The following is a 12,582-nucleotide window of genomic DNA, read 5'->3' on the forward strand; positions in this document are numbered from 1 at the left end:
TACCAAAGTGGATAACTTCACATTTATCCACATTATATTCCATCTGTCATGTTCTCGCCCACTCACTGAGCCTGTCGAGATCCCCTTGAAGCCTCTTCACATCCTCTTCACAACTGACACTGCCACCTAGCTTTGTATCATCAGCAAATTTGGAAATGTTACATTTAGTCCCCTCATCCAAATCATTGATGTAGATTGTAACTAGCTGGGGCCCAAGCACCGATCCTTGCGGTACCCCACTAGTCACAACCTGCCATCCTGAAAAAGACCCGTTTATCCCTACTGTTTGTTTCCTGTCTGTTAACCAATTCTCAATCCATGCTGGTATATTCCAATTCCATGTGCCCTAACTTTGTTCACCAACCTCTTGTGTGGGACCTCATCGAAGGCCTTCTGAAAATCCAAATACACCACATCTACCGGTTCCCCTTTGTCTACTCCAGTAGTTACATCCTGAAAGAACTCCAATAGGTTTGTTAAACAGGATTTCCCTTTCATAAATCCATGCTGACTCTGCCCAATCTTACTATTAGTTTCTAAGCGCCCAGTTATTGCATCCTTTATAATAGATTCCAGCATTTTCCCAACTACTGATGTGAGGCCAACAGGTCTGTAGTTCCCTGTTTTCTCTCTCCCTCCTTTCTTAAATAGTGGGGTTACATTTGCTATCCTCCAATCTGCAGGAACCGTTCCAGAATCTATAGAATTTTGGAAGATGACAACCAATGCGTCCACTATCCCAGTGGCCACCTCTTTCAAACCCTAAGGATGTAGGTCGTCCTGTCCTTGGGATTTATCAACTTTTAGTCCCATTAATTATGCTAGTACTGTTTTTTCACTAATAATAATTTCTTTAAGTTCCTCATTCTCACCATACCCTTGGTTTTCTCGTATTTCTGGGAGGTTTTTTGTGTCTTCCTCCGTGAAGATAGAAACAAAGCATTTATTTAATTTCTCTGCCATTTCCTCATTCCCCATTATAAATTCTCCCATCTCTGACTGTAAAGGACCTACATTTAGCTTTGCCAGTCTTTTCCTTTTCACATAGCTGTAGAAGCTTTTACAATTCGTTTTTATATTTTTCGTTAGTTTGAGCTCATATTCCATTTTCCCTTTCTTTATCAATTTCTTGGTCCCCCTTTGCTGATTTCTAAAAAAAATCCCAATTCTCAGGCTGACGGCTTTTTCTGGCAACTTTATAAGCTGCCTCCTTTGCCTTAATACCAGCTTTAAGAGAAATAGAACAAAAATGGACAGATGAAAAGCAAGAAAATGAAAGGAGAGAGAGGTATTAAGAAAGAAAGAGAAGATAAGAGATAAACAGAGATGAAGAGCGAGCTACCTGCAAGTGTGAAGGGAAGGCACGTGAAACACAAGAGACAGCAATGGGAGAGACAGAGCAAGGGAGAGAGAGAAAATAGAGTGATCAAGTGAGAGAAAAAGGTAAAGAAAGAGTGAGATAGAAAAGGATAGAGTTTGGGTGCGATTCTCCCCATGGTTGAATAGCTGCCAAAACTCATTGCCCAGCTGACACCTGTCGTGTGGGCCTGGAAGAAACAGAGGACCTTTGCCTAATGAGCTGTACGTGCCAGCCCTGCACGGGAGGTGGGGATAGTATAGCGAAGCAGGGAGAGTTCCTGAACGGGGACATACCTCTGGCGAAGTGATCCTCCCTATCAAACGACGGCCCCTCGCACTGGGCCTGTGCTTGGTGCCATTGGCCGCTGCGACCCTTGGGGTCATTGACTCTGAGGCGCTCGGAAGATCTCGTTCCCTCACACCATCCACACAATCGACAAGGTTCCTTCAGTGAGAGACAATATCAAACACATATGAGCAAGGCTCAGCAACAACAATCTAACACACAGTGACAGTCAGTCCCAGAGGGGGAAAGGTCAGTGTATCTAACGCACTGTGACACCCGGTCCCAGAGGGGGAAAGGACAGTGTATCAAAAGCACTGAGACACCCGGTCCCAGAGGGGGAAAGGACAGTGTATCCAATGCACTGTGACACCCAGTCCCAGAGGGGGAAAGGACAGTGTATCTAACGCACTGTGACACCCGGTCCAAGAGGGGATAGGACAGTGTCTCTAACGCACTGTGACACCCGGTCCCAGAGGAGGAAAGGACAGTGCATCGAACGCACTGTGACACCCGGTCCCAGAGGAGGAAAGGACACAGCATCTAACGCACTGTGACACCCGGTCCCAGAGGGGGAAAGGAGAGAGTATCTAACACACTGTGACACCCAGTCCCAGAGGGGGAAAGGACAGAGTATCTAACACACTGTGACACCCAGTCCCAGAGGGGGAAAGGACAGTGTATCTAACACACTGTGACACCCGGTCCCAGTGGGGGAAAGGACAGTGTAACTAACGCACTGTGACACCCGGTCCCAGAGGGGGAAAGGACAGTGCATCTAACGCACTGTGACACCCGGTCCCAGAGGGGGAAAGGACAGTGTATCTAACGCACTGTGACACCCGGTCCCAGAGGGGGAAAGGACAGTGTATCTAACGCACTGTGACACCCGGTCCCAGAGGGGGAAAGGACAGTGTATCTAACGCACTGTGACACCCGTTCCCAGAGGTGGAAAGGACAGTGTATCTAACGCACTGTGACACCTGGTCCCAGAGGGGGAAAGGACAGTGTATCTAACACACTGTGACACCCGGTCCCAGAGGGGGAAAGGACAGTGTATCTAACACACTGTGACACCCGGTCCCAGAGGGGGAAAGGACAGTGTATCTAACACACTGTGACACCCGGTCCCAGAGGTGGAAAGGACAGTGTATCTAACGCACTGTGACACCTGGTCCCAGAGGGGGAAAGGACAGTGTATCTAACGCACTGTGACACCCGTTCCCAGAGGTGGAAAGGACAGTGTATCTAACGCACTGTGACACCCGTTCCCACAGGGGGAAAGGACAGTGTATCTAACGCACTGTGACACCCGGTCCCAGAGGGGGAAAGGAAAGTGTATCTAACACACTGTGACACCCGGTCCCAGAGGGGGAAAGGACAGTGTATCTAACGCACTGTGACACCCGGTCCCATAGGGGGAAAGGACAGTGTATCTAATGCACTATTACACCCGGTCCCAGAGGGGGAAAGGACAGTGTATCTAACGCACTGTGACACCCAGTCCCAGAGGGGGAAGGGACAGTGTATCTAACGCACTGTGACGCCCGGTCCCAGAGGGGGAAAGGACAGTGTATCTAACGCACTGTGACGCCTGGTCCCAGAGGGGGAAAGGACAGTGTATCTAACGCACTGTGACGCCCGGTCCCAGAGGGGGAAAGGACAGTGTATCTAACGCACTGTGACACCCGGTCCCAGAGGGGGAAAGGACAGTGTATCTAACGCACTGTGACACCCAGTCACAGAGGGGGAAAGGACAGTGTATCTAACACACTGTGACACCCGGTCCCAGAGGGGGAAAGGACAGTGTATCTAACGCACTGTGACACCCGGTCACAGAGGGGGAAAGGACAGTGTATCTAACGCACTGTAACACCCGGTCCCAGAGGGGGAAAGGACAGTGTATCTAACGCACTGTGACACCCGGTCCCAGAAGGGGAATGGACAGTGTATCTAACGCACTGTGACACCCGGTCCCAGAAGGGGAATGGACAGTGTATCTAACACACTGTGACACCCGGTCCCAGAGGAGGAAAGGACAGTGTATCTAACGCACTGTGACACCCGGTCCCAGAGGGGGAAAGGACAGTGTATCTAACACACTGTGACACCCGGTCCCAGAGGGGGAAAGGACAGTGTATCTAACACACTGTGACTCCCGGTCCCAGAGGGGGAAAGGACAGTGTATCTAACACACTGTGACACCTGGTCCCAGAGGGGGAAAGGACAGAGTATCTAACACACTGTGACACCCGGTCCCAGAGGGGGAAAGGACAGAGTATCTAACACACTTTGACACCCGGTCCCAGAGGGGGAAAGGACAGTGTATCTAACGCACTGTGACACCCGGTCCCAGAGGGGGAAAGGACAGTGTATCAAACGCACTGTGACACCCGGTCCCAGAGGGGGAAAGGACAGTGTATCTAAAGCACTGAGACACCCGGTCCCAGAGGGGGAAAGGACAGTGTATCTAACGCGCTGTGACACCCGGTCCCAGAGGGGGAAAGGACAGTGTATCTAACACACTGTGACACCCGGTCCCAGAGGGGGAAAGGACAGTGTATCTCACACACTGTGACACCCGGTCCCAGAGGGGTAAAGGACAGTGTATCTAACACACTGTGACACCCGGTCCCAGAAGGGGAATGGACAGTGTATCTAACACACTGTGACACCCGGTCCCAGAGGGGAAAAGACAGTGTATCTAACACACTGTGACACCCGGTCCCAGAGGGGAAAGGACAGTGTATCTAACACACTGTGACACCCGGTCCCAGAGGGGGAAAGGACAGTGTATCTAACACACTGTGACACCCGGTCCCAGAGGGGGAAAGGACAGTGTATCTAACGCACTGTGACACCCGGTCCCAGAGGGGAAAGGACAGTGTATCTAACGCACTGTGACACCCGGTCCCAGAGGGGGAAAGGACACTGTATCTAACGCACTGTGACACCCGGTCCCAGAGGGGGAAAGGACAGTGTATCTAACACACTGTGACACCCGGTCCCAGAGGGGGAAAGGACAGTGTATCGAACGCACTGTGACACCCGGTCCCAGAGGGGAAAGGACAGTGTATCTAACGCACTGTGACACCCGGTCCCAGAGGGGGAAAGGACAGTGTATCTAACGCACTGTGACACCTGGTCCCAGAGGGGGAAAGGACAGTGTATCTACCGCAATGTGGCACCCGGTCCCAGAGGGGAAAGGACAGTGTATCTAACGCAATGTGACACCCGTTCCCAGAGGGGGAAAGGACAGTGTATCTAACGCACTGTGACACCCGGTCCCAGAGGGGGAAAGGACAGTGTATCTGACGCAATGTGACACCCGTTCCCAGAGGGGGAAAGGACTGTGTATCTAACACACTGTGACACCCGGTCCCAGAGGGGGAAAGGACAGTGTATCTAACACACTGTGACACCTGGTCCCAGAGGGGGAAAGGACAGTGTATCTAACACACTGTGACACCCGGTCCCAGAGGGGGAAAGGACAGTGTATCTAACACACTGTGACACCCAGTCCCAGAGGGGGAAAGGACAGTGTATCTAACACACTGTGACATCCGGTCCCAGAGGGGGAAAGGACAGAGTATCTCACACACTGTGACACCCGGACCCAGAGGGGGAAAGGACAGTGTATCTAACACACTGTGACACCTGGTCCCAGAGGGGGAAAGGACAGTGTATCTAACGCAGTGTGACACCCGGTCCCAGAGGGGAAAGGACAGTGTATCTAACGCACTGTGACACCTGATCCCAGAGGGGGAAAGGACAGTGTATCTAACGCACTGACACCCGGTCCCAGAGGGGGAAAGGACAGTGTATCTAACGCACTGTGACACCCGGTCCCAGAGGGGGAAAGGACAGTGTATCTAACGCACTGTGACACCTGATCCCAGAGGGGGAAAGGACAGTGTATCTAACGCACTGTGACACCCGGTCCCAGAGGGGGAGAGGACAGTGTATCTAACGCACTGTGACACCCGGTCCCAGAGGGGGAAAGGACAGTGTATCTAACGCACTGCGACACCTGGTCCCAGAGGGGGAAAGGACAGTGTATCTAACACACTGTGACACCCGGTCCCAGAGGGGATATGAGAGAGTGTATCTAACGCACTGTGACACCCGGTCCCAGAGGGGGAAAGGACAGTGTATCTAACACACTGACACCCGGTCCCAGAGGGGGAAAAGACAGTGTATCTAACGCACTGTGACACCCGGTCCCAGAGGGGAAAAGAGAGTGTATCTAACGCACTGTGACACCCGGTCCCAGAGGGGGAAAGGACAGTGTATCTAACACACTGACACCCGGTCCCAGAGGGGGAAAGGACAGTGTATCTAACGCACTGTGACACCAGGTCCCAGAAGGGGAAAGGACAGTGTATCTAACACACTGTGACACCCGGTCCCAGAGCGGGGAAAGGACAGTGTATCTAACGCACTGTGACACCCGGTCCCAGAGGGGGAAAGGACAGTGTATCTAACACACTGTGACACCTGGACCCAGAAGGGGAAAGGACAGTGTATCTAACACACTGTGACACCCGGTCCCAGAGGGGGAAAGGACAGTGTATCTAACGCAATGTGACACCCAGTCCCAGAGGGGGAAAGGACAGTGTATCTAACGCACTGTGACACCCGGTCCCAGAGGGGGAAAGGACAGTGTATCTAACGCACTGTGACACCCGGTCCCAGAGGGGGAGAGGACAGTGTATCTAACGCACTGTGACACCCGGTCCCAGAGGGGGAAAGGACAGTGTATCTAACACACTGTGACACCCGGTCCCAGAGGGGGAGAGGACAGTGTATCTAACACACTGTGACACCCGGTCCCAGAGGGGGAAAGGACAGTGTATCTAACACACTGTGACACCCGGTCCCAGAGGGGGAAAGGACAGTGTATCTAACGCACTGTGACACTCGGTCCCAGAGGGGGAGAGGACAGTGTATCTAACGCACTGTGACACCCAGTCCCAGAGGGGGAAAGGACAGTGTATCTAACACACTGTGACACCCGGTCCCAGAGGGGGAAAGGACAGTGTATCTAACGCACTGTGACACCCAGTCACAGAGGGGGAAAGGACAGTGTATCTAACACACTGTGACACCCGGTCCCAGAGGGGGAAAGGACAGTGTATCTAACGCACTGTGACACCCGGTCACAGAGGGGGAAAGGACAGTGTATCTAACGCATTGTGACACCCGGTCGCAGAGGGGGAAAGGACAGTGTATCTAACGCACTGTGACACCCGGTCCCAGAAGGGGAATGGACAGTGTATCTAACGCACTGTGACACCCGGTCCCAGAAGGGGAATGGACAGTGTATCTAACACACTGTGACACCCGGTCCCAGAGGAGGAAAGGACAGTGTATCTAACGCACTGTGACACCCGGTCCCAGAGGGGGAAAGGACAGTGTATCTAACACACTGTGACTCCCGGTCCCAGAGGGGGAAAGGACAGTGTATCTAACACACTGTGACACCCGGTCCCAGAGGGGGAAAGGACAGTGTATCTAACACACTGTGACACCCGGTCCCAGAGGGGGAAAGGACAGAGTATCTAACACACTGTGACACCCGGTCCCAGAGGGGGAAAGGACAGAGTATCTAACACACTTTGACACCCGGTCCCAGAGGGGGAAAGGACAGTGTATCTAACGCACTGTGACACCCGGTCCCAGAGGGGGAAAGGACAGTGTACCAAACGCACTGTGACACCCGGTCCCAGAGGGGGAAAGGACAGTGTATCTAAAGCACTGAGACACCCGGTCCCAGAGGGGGAAAGGACAGTGTATCTAACGCGCTGTGAGACCCGGTCCCAGAGGGGGAAAGGACAGTGTATCTAACACACTGTGACACCCGGTCCCAGAGGGGGAAAGGACAGTGTATCTCACACACTGTGACACCCGGTCCCAGAGGGGTAAAGGACAGTGTATCTAACACACTGTGACACCCGGTCCCAGAAGGGGAATGGACAGTGTATCTAACACACTGTGACACCCGGTCCCAGAGGGGAAAAGACAGTGTATCTAACACACTGTGACACCCGGTCCCAGAGGGGAAAGGACAGTGTATCTAACACACTGTGACACCCGGTCCCAGAGGGGGAAAGGACACTGTATCTAACGCACTGTGACACCCGGTCCCAGAGGGGGAAAGGACAGTGTATCTAACACACTGTGACACCCGGTCCCAGAGGGGGAAAGGACAGTGTATCTAACGCACTGTGACACCCGGTCCCAGAGGGGAAAGGACAGTGTATCTAACGCACTGTGACACCCGGTCCCAGAGGGGGAAAGGACAGTGTATCTAACGCACTGTGACACCCGGTCCCAGAGGGGAAAGGACAGTGTATCTAACGCACTGTGACACCCGGTCCCAGAGGGGGAAAGGACAGTGTATCTAACGCACTGTGACACCTGGTCCCAGAGGGGGAAATGACAGTGTATCTACCGCAATGTGGCACCCAGTCCCAGAGGGGAAAGGACAGTGTATCTAACGCAATGTGACACCTGTTCCCAGAGGGGGAAAGGACAGTGTATCTAACGCACTGTGACACCCGGTCCCAGAGGGGGAAAGGACAGTGTATCTAACGCACTGTGACACCCGGTCCCAGAGGGGGAAAGGACAGTGTATCTAACGCAATGTGACACCCGTTTCCAGAGGGGGAAAGGACTGTGTATCTAACGCACTGTGACACCCGGTCCCAGAGGGGGAAAGGACAGTGTATCTAACACACTGTGACACCCGGTCCCAGAGGGGGAAAGGACAGTGTATCTAATGCACTGTGACACCCGGTCCCAGAGGGGGAAAGGACAGTATATCTAACGCAATGTGACACCCGGTCCCAGAGGGGGAAAGGACAGTGTATCTAACGCACTGTGACACCCAGTCCCAGAGGGGGAAAGGACAGTGTATCTAACACACTGTGACACCCGGTCCCAGAGGGGGAAAGGACAGTGTATCTAACACACTGTGACACCCGGTCCCAGAGGGGGAAAGGACAGTGTATCTAACACACTGACACCCGGTCCCAGAGGGGGAAAGGACAGTGTATCTAACGCACTGTGACACCCGGTCCCAGAGGGGGAAAGGACAGTGTATCTAACGCACTGTGACACCCGGTCCCAGAGGGGGAAAGGATGGTGTATCTCACACACTGCGACACCCTGTCCCAGAGGGGGAAAGGACAGTGTATCTAACGCACTGTGACACCCGGTCCCAGAGGGGGAAAGGACAGTGTATCTCACACACTGTGACACCCTGTCCCAGAGGGGGAAAGGACAGTGTATCTAACACACTGTGACACCCGGTCCCAGAGGGGGAAAGGACAGTGTATCTAACACACTGTGTCACCCGGTCCCAGAGTGGGAAAGGACAGTGTATCTAACACACTGTGACACCCGGTCCCAGAGGGGGAAAGGACAGTGTATCTAACACACTGTGACACCCGGTCCCATAGGGGAAAGGACAGTGTATCTAACGCACTGTGACACCCGGTCCCAGAGGGGGAAAGGACAGTGTATTGAACACACTGTGACACCCGGTCCCAGAGGGGGAAAGGACAGTGTACCTAACGCACTGTGACACCCGGTCCCAGAGGGGGAAAGGACAGTGTATCTAACACACTGTGACACCCAGTCCCAGAGGGGCAAAGGACAGTGTATCTAACGCACTGTGACACCCGGTCCCAGAGGGGGAAAGGACAGTGTATCTAACACACTGTGACACCCGGTCCCAGAGGGGGAAAGGACAGTGTATCTAACACACTGTGACACCTGATCCCAGAGGGGGAAAGGACAGTGTATCTAACACACTGTGACACCCGGTCCCAGAGGGGAAAGGACAGTGTATCTAACGCACTGTGCCGCCCGGTCCCAGAGGGGGAAAGGACAGTGTATCTAACACACTGTGACACCCGGTCCCAGAGCGGGAAAGGACAGTGTATCTAACACGCTGTGACACCCAGTCCCAGAGGGGGAAAGGACAGTGTATCTAACGCACTGTGACATCCGGTCCCAGAGGGGGAAAGGACAGTGTATCTCACACACTGTGACACCCGGACCCAGAGGGGGAAAGGACAGTGTATCTAACACACTGTGACACCTGGTCCCAGAGGGGGAAAGGACAGTGTATCTAACGCAGTGTGACACCCGGTCCCAGAGGGGAAAGGACAGTGTATCTAACGCACTGTGACACCTGATCCCAGAGGGGGAAAGGACAGTGTATCTAACGCACTGACACCCGGTCCCAGAGGGGGAAAGGACAGTGTATCTAACGCACTGTGACACCCGGTCCCAGAGGGGGAAAGGACAGTGTATCTAACGCACTGTGACACCTGATCCCAGAGGGGGAAAGGACAGTGTATCTAACGCACTGTGACACCCGGTCGCAGAGGGGGAGAGGACACTGTATCTAACGCACTGTGACACCCGGTCCCAGAGGGGGAAAGGACAGTGTATCTAACGCACTGTGACACCTGGTCCCAGAGGGGGAAAGGACAGTGTATCTAACACACTGTGACACCCGGTCCCAGAGGGGAAAAGAGAGTGTATCTAACGCACTGTGACACCCGGTCCCAGAGGGGGAAAGGACAGTGTATCTAACACACTGACACCCGGTCCCAGAGGGGGAAAAGACAGTGTATCTAACGCACTGTGACACCCGGTCCCAGAGGGGAAAAGAGAGTGTATCTAACGCACTGTGACACCCGGTCCCAGGGGGGAAAGGACAGTGTATCTAACACACTGACACCCGGTCCCAGAGGGGGAAAGGACAGTGTATCTAACGCACTGTGACACCAGGTCCCAGAAGGGGAAAGGACAGTGTATCTAACACACTGTGACACCCGGTCCCAGAGCGGGGAAAGGACAGTGTATCTAACGCACTGTGACACCCGGTCCCAGAGGGGGAAAGGACAGTGTATCTAACACACTGTGACACCTGGACCCAGAAGGGGAAAGGACAGTGTATCTAACACACTGTGACACCCGGTCCCAGAGGGGGAAAGGACAGTGTATCTAATGCAATGTGACACCCAGTCCCAGAGGGGGAAAGGACAGTGTATCTAACGCACTGTGACACCCGGTCCCAGAGGGGGAAAGGACAGTGTATCTAACGCACTGTGACACCCAGTCCCAGAGGGGGAGAGGACAGTGTATCTAACGCACTGTGACACCCGGTCCCAGAGGGGGAAAGGACAGTGTATCTAACACACTGTGACACCCGGTCCCAGAGGGGGAGAGGACAGTGTATCTAACACACTGTGACACCCAGTCCCAGAAGGGGAAAGGACAGTGTATCTAACACACTGTGACACCCGGTCCCAGAGGGGGAAAGGACAGTGTATCTAACGCACTGTGACACCCGGTCCCAGAGGGGGAGAGGACAGTGTATCTAACGCACTGTGACACCCAGTCCCAGAGGGGGAAAGGACAGTGTATCTAACACACTGTGACACCCGGTCCCAGAGGGGGAGAGGACAGTGTATCTAACGCACTGTGACACCCGGTCCCAGAGGGGGAGAGGACAGTGTATCTAACGCACTGTGACACCCGGTCCCAGAGGGGGAAAGGACAGTGTATCTAACGCACTGTGACACCCGGTCCCAGAGGGGGAAAGGACAGTGTATCTAACGCACTGTGACACCCAGTCCCAGAGGGGGAAAGGACAGTGTATCTAACACAGTGTGACACCTGGTCCCACAGGGGGAAAGGACAGTGTATCTAACACAGTGTGACACCTGGTCCCACAGGGGGAAAGAACAGTGTATCTAACACACTGTGACACCCGGTCCCAGAGGGGGAAAGGACAGTGTATCTAACGCACTGTGACACCCGGTCCCAGAGGGGGAAAGGACAGTGTATCTAACGCACTATGACACCCGGTCCCAGAGGGGGAAAGGACAGTGTATCTAACACACTGTGACACCTGGTCCCACAGGGGGAAAGAACAGTGTATCTAACACACTGTGACACCCGGTCCCAGAGGGGGAAAGGACAGTGTATCTAACGCACTGTGACACCCAGTCCCAGAGGGGGAAAGGACAGTGTATCTAACGCACTGTGACACCCGGTCCCAGAGGGGGAAAGGACAGTATATCTAACGCACTGTGACACCCGGTCCCAGAGGGGGAAAGGACAGTGTATCTAACGCACTGTGACACCCGGTCCCAGAGGGGGAAAGGACAGTGTATCTAACGCACTGTGACACCCAGTCCCAGAGGGGGAAAGGACAGTGTATCTAACACAGTGTGACACCTGGTCCCACAGGGGGAAAGAACAGTGTATCTTACACACTGTGACACCCGGTCCCAGAGGGGGAAAGGACAGTGTATCTAACGCACTGTGACACCCGGTCCCAGAGGGGGAAAGGACAGTGTATCTAACGCACTGTGACACCCAGTCCCAGAGGGGGAAAGGACAGTGTATCTAACGCACTGTGACACCCAGTCCCAGAGGGGGAAAGGACAGTGTATCTAACGCACTGTGACACCCAGTCCCAGAGGGGGAAAGGACAGTGTATCTAACACACTGTGACACCCAGTCCCAGAGGGGGAAAGGACAGTGTATCTAACACACTGTGACACCCGGTCCCAGAGCGGCAGAGGACAGTGTATCTAACACACTGTGACACCCAGTCACAGACAGGGAAAGGACAGTGTATCTAACACACTGTAACACCCAGTCCCAGAGGGGGAAAGGACAGTGTATCTAACACACTGTGACACCCGGTCCCAGAGTGGGAAAGGACAGTGTATCTAACACACTGTGACACCCGGTCCCAGAGGGGGAAAGGACAGTGTATCTAGCACACTGTGACACCCAGTCCCAGAGGGGGAGAGGACAGTGTATCTAACACACTGTGACACCCGGTCCCAGAGGGGGAAAGGACAGTGTATCTAACACACTGTGACACCCGGCCCCAGAGGGGAAAGGAC

At 53.8% G+C, this 12,582-nt stretch overlaps 1 protein-coding gene across 1 annotated transcript in view; it reads right to left on the reverse strand.

The window, feature by feature from the left end:
• LOC147095450 (cytospin-A-like) overlaps positions 1–12,582 on the reverse strand; it is a 119,847-nt gene that overhangs the window by 82,280 nt on the left and 24,985 nt on the right. Inside the window, exon 4 of the mRNA XM_085974595.1 lies at positions 1,654–1,804. Within this exon, the coding sequence (XP_085830721.1) occupies positions 1,654–1,804 (151 nt within the window). The remainder of the gene's footprint in view (positions 1–1,653; positions 1,805–12,582) is intronic.

Source organism: Somniosus microcephalus, unplaced genomic scaffold (genome assembly GCF_052327205.1).
Source record: "Somniosus microcephalus isolate GS21.2 unplaced genomic scaffold, FLI_Smic_1.0 unresolved_chr1, whole genome shotgun sequence".
Taxonomy (NCBI): Eukaryota; Metazoa; Chordata; class Chondrichthyes; order Squaliformes; family Somniosidae; genus Somniosus; species Somniosus microcephalus.